This window comes from Otolemur garnettii, unplaced genomic scaffold (genome assembly GCF_000181295.1).
Source record: "Otolemur garnettii isolate 467f Iridium unplaced genomic scaffold, OtoGar3 scaffold00145, whole genome shotgun sequence".
Taxonomy (NCBI): Eukaryota; Metazoa; Chordata; class Mammalia; order Primates; family Galagidae; genus Otolemur; species Otolemur garnettii.
In genome coordinates this window covers 4,847,837-4,849,762 of record NW_003852540.1, presented here as the reverse complement: position 1 = coordinate 4,849,762, position 1,926 = coordinate 4,847,837, and the positions used below count along the sequence as shown (strand labels likewise).

The following is a 1,926-nucleotide window of genomic DNA, read 5'->3' as shown; positions in this document are numbered from 1 at the left end:
AGCCCAGGAGTTGGAGGTTGCTGTGAGCTGTGATGCCACATCACTCTACCCAGGGTGACAGCTTGAGGCTCTGTCTCAAAAAAAAAAAAAAAAAAAAAAAAAAAAGAGTATTTTATGTCATCTGAATGAGTTGTAATTCATACACTAGGAAATTCATACTTTTAAAGGGTATAATTGAGTGGTTTTTGTATATTTACAAAATTGTGCGACCATCACTACTATCTAATTCCAGAACGTTTTTATCACCCCCAAAAGAAAGCCTCCAGCAGTCGCTCCCTAAGCTCCTAATAACCATGAATCTACTTTCTATCTATGGATTTGCTTATTCTGGACATTTCACATAGATTGAGTTATATAATACGTGCTCTTTTATGGTTGGATTTTTTTCACTTAGCATAATGTTTTCAAGGTCCATCCATGTCATAGCAGGTCTCAGTATTTAATTTCTTTTTACGGCAAAATGATATCCCATTGTACGAATATAGCACATTTTATCTATTCATCATTTGTGAATATTTGAGTTGTTTCTACTTCTTGGATATTAGAAATACCGCTGCTAAGAATGTTGATGTACAGGTTTTCATGAGGAAGTGTTTTCAGTATTCTTGGGTCTATACCTAGGAGTGGAGTTTCTGGGTCATATGGCTATTACATGTTTAATATTTCCAACTTCAACATTTTAAGAGTGGAAAGAGATCCAGACTTTGTAAACCACTGGTCTAGATGGGGTTAGACCGGGGGAGTATAGCTGCTCATCCTTGCTCTGGGACTCGAATACCCTTAAACTCTCACCCCCGTCCCGTCACACACTCAGTTTCCAGAATGCATGAGCAGAACCTCATAACAGATGATCAAGAGTTGGTTCTACTGCTGGTAGCCAGGAGAAAGCCAACTAAGCTAGACTGTGCCCAAATTAAGCCATCAGGTCGTTGGGTGATTGTAGCTCCTGTGGACGGTGCCCTTGGCATTGCATCAGGTATGCTCCTGGCTACAACTGCCATTCCTTGCCCTCTGGGAGCAGAAACCATGTGCTTGGGGCCACTGTTCAGGTCTCCCAGGTTTGGGAGCCCTGGGGGGCTTGCCCAGGCTGTCCAGCCACCTCCCGCTGGCCCAGGCCCCTCTTGCAGGGTGATGTGCTCAGCACAGCTGTGCTGGAAAGGGCCAGCCAGCTGAGCTGAAATGTGACACAGGGTGTGCCTCTTCTCTTTCTGATTCTAACCCTTTGGTGGCCAGCCAGCCGGCCATATTCACTCTTATCATTTAGCCACATGCTGTATCTACTCACTCCTCCCAGAATTATAAGCTCTGAGGGAGCAGTGTTTTGCTGGAGGAATGATTCTAATGGTGAGATTCCCGGTACCAGCAGGGGACAGTGAATGGAGATAGTTTGAAATTGTCAAGTGTCTGGTACCTGAATTCAGAGGAATCCTATCTGCCGTCTGCACTCCGGCCAGTGACGCATTCCCTTCCTTTTTCCCTCTTCTCATCTCAGATGTGACTTTTACGCTTGGCTGGGTGCACGGAGCCATGGCTGACACCATCTTCGGCAGTGGGAATGATCAGTGGGTTTGCCCCAATGATCGGCAGCTTGCCCTGCGAGCCAAGTGAGTACCCCGCCCCCAGGCCCCACCAGGCCTTCCCTTCCCTCCCTGATCCCCTCCTTTCTTTGGCAAGATTCATTCCCAGGGATTCAAAAGGGATGTTTGGAAAGAAGTGCCTGCCAAATGCACACCATACTCCGGGCTCTGATCTGGACACTCAACAGCCATTCACTCAGTTAGCCACCATGCAGAACTGACCCCCATTTCCCACATGAGGGAAACAAGACTGAGCTCCTTGCCTATGTGAGTGGCAGGGCTGGGACCCACACCATACCCTTGTGTCATAGACTTGGGTCTGCCTGACTCCCAGGCCTGGGTTCTTTCT

At 47.0% G+C, this 1,926-nt stretch overlaps 1 protein-coding gene across 3 annotated transcripts in view; it reads left to right on the top strand.

Annotated features, from left to right (window-relative positions):
• The window catches only part of RPH3AL (rabphilin 3A like (without C2 domains)), a 147,769-nt gene that overhangs the window by 48,857 nt on the left and 96,986 nt on the right, over positions 1 to 1,926 (top strand). For all 3 annotated transcript variants that reach the window (XM_023518712.1, XM_023518713.1, XM_023518714.1), the window contains exon 2: positions 1,493 to 1,604. In XM_023518712.1, coding sequence (XP_023374480.1) covers positions 1,493 to 1,604 — 112 coding nt within the window. The remainder of the gene's footprint in view (positions 1 to 1,492; positions 1,605 to 1,926) is intronic.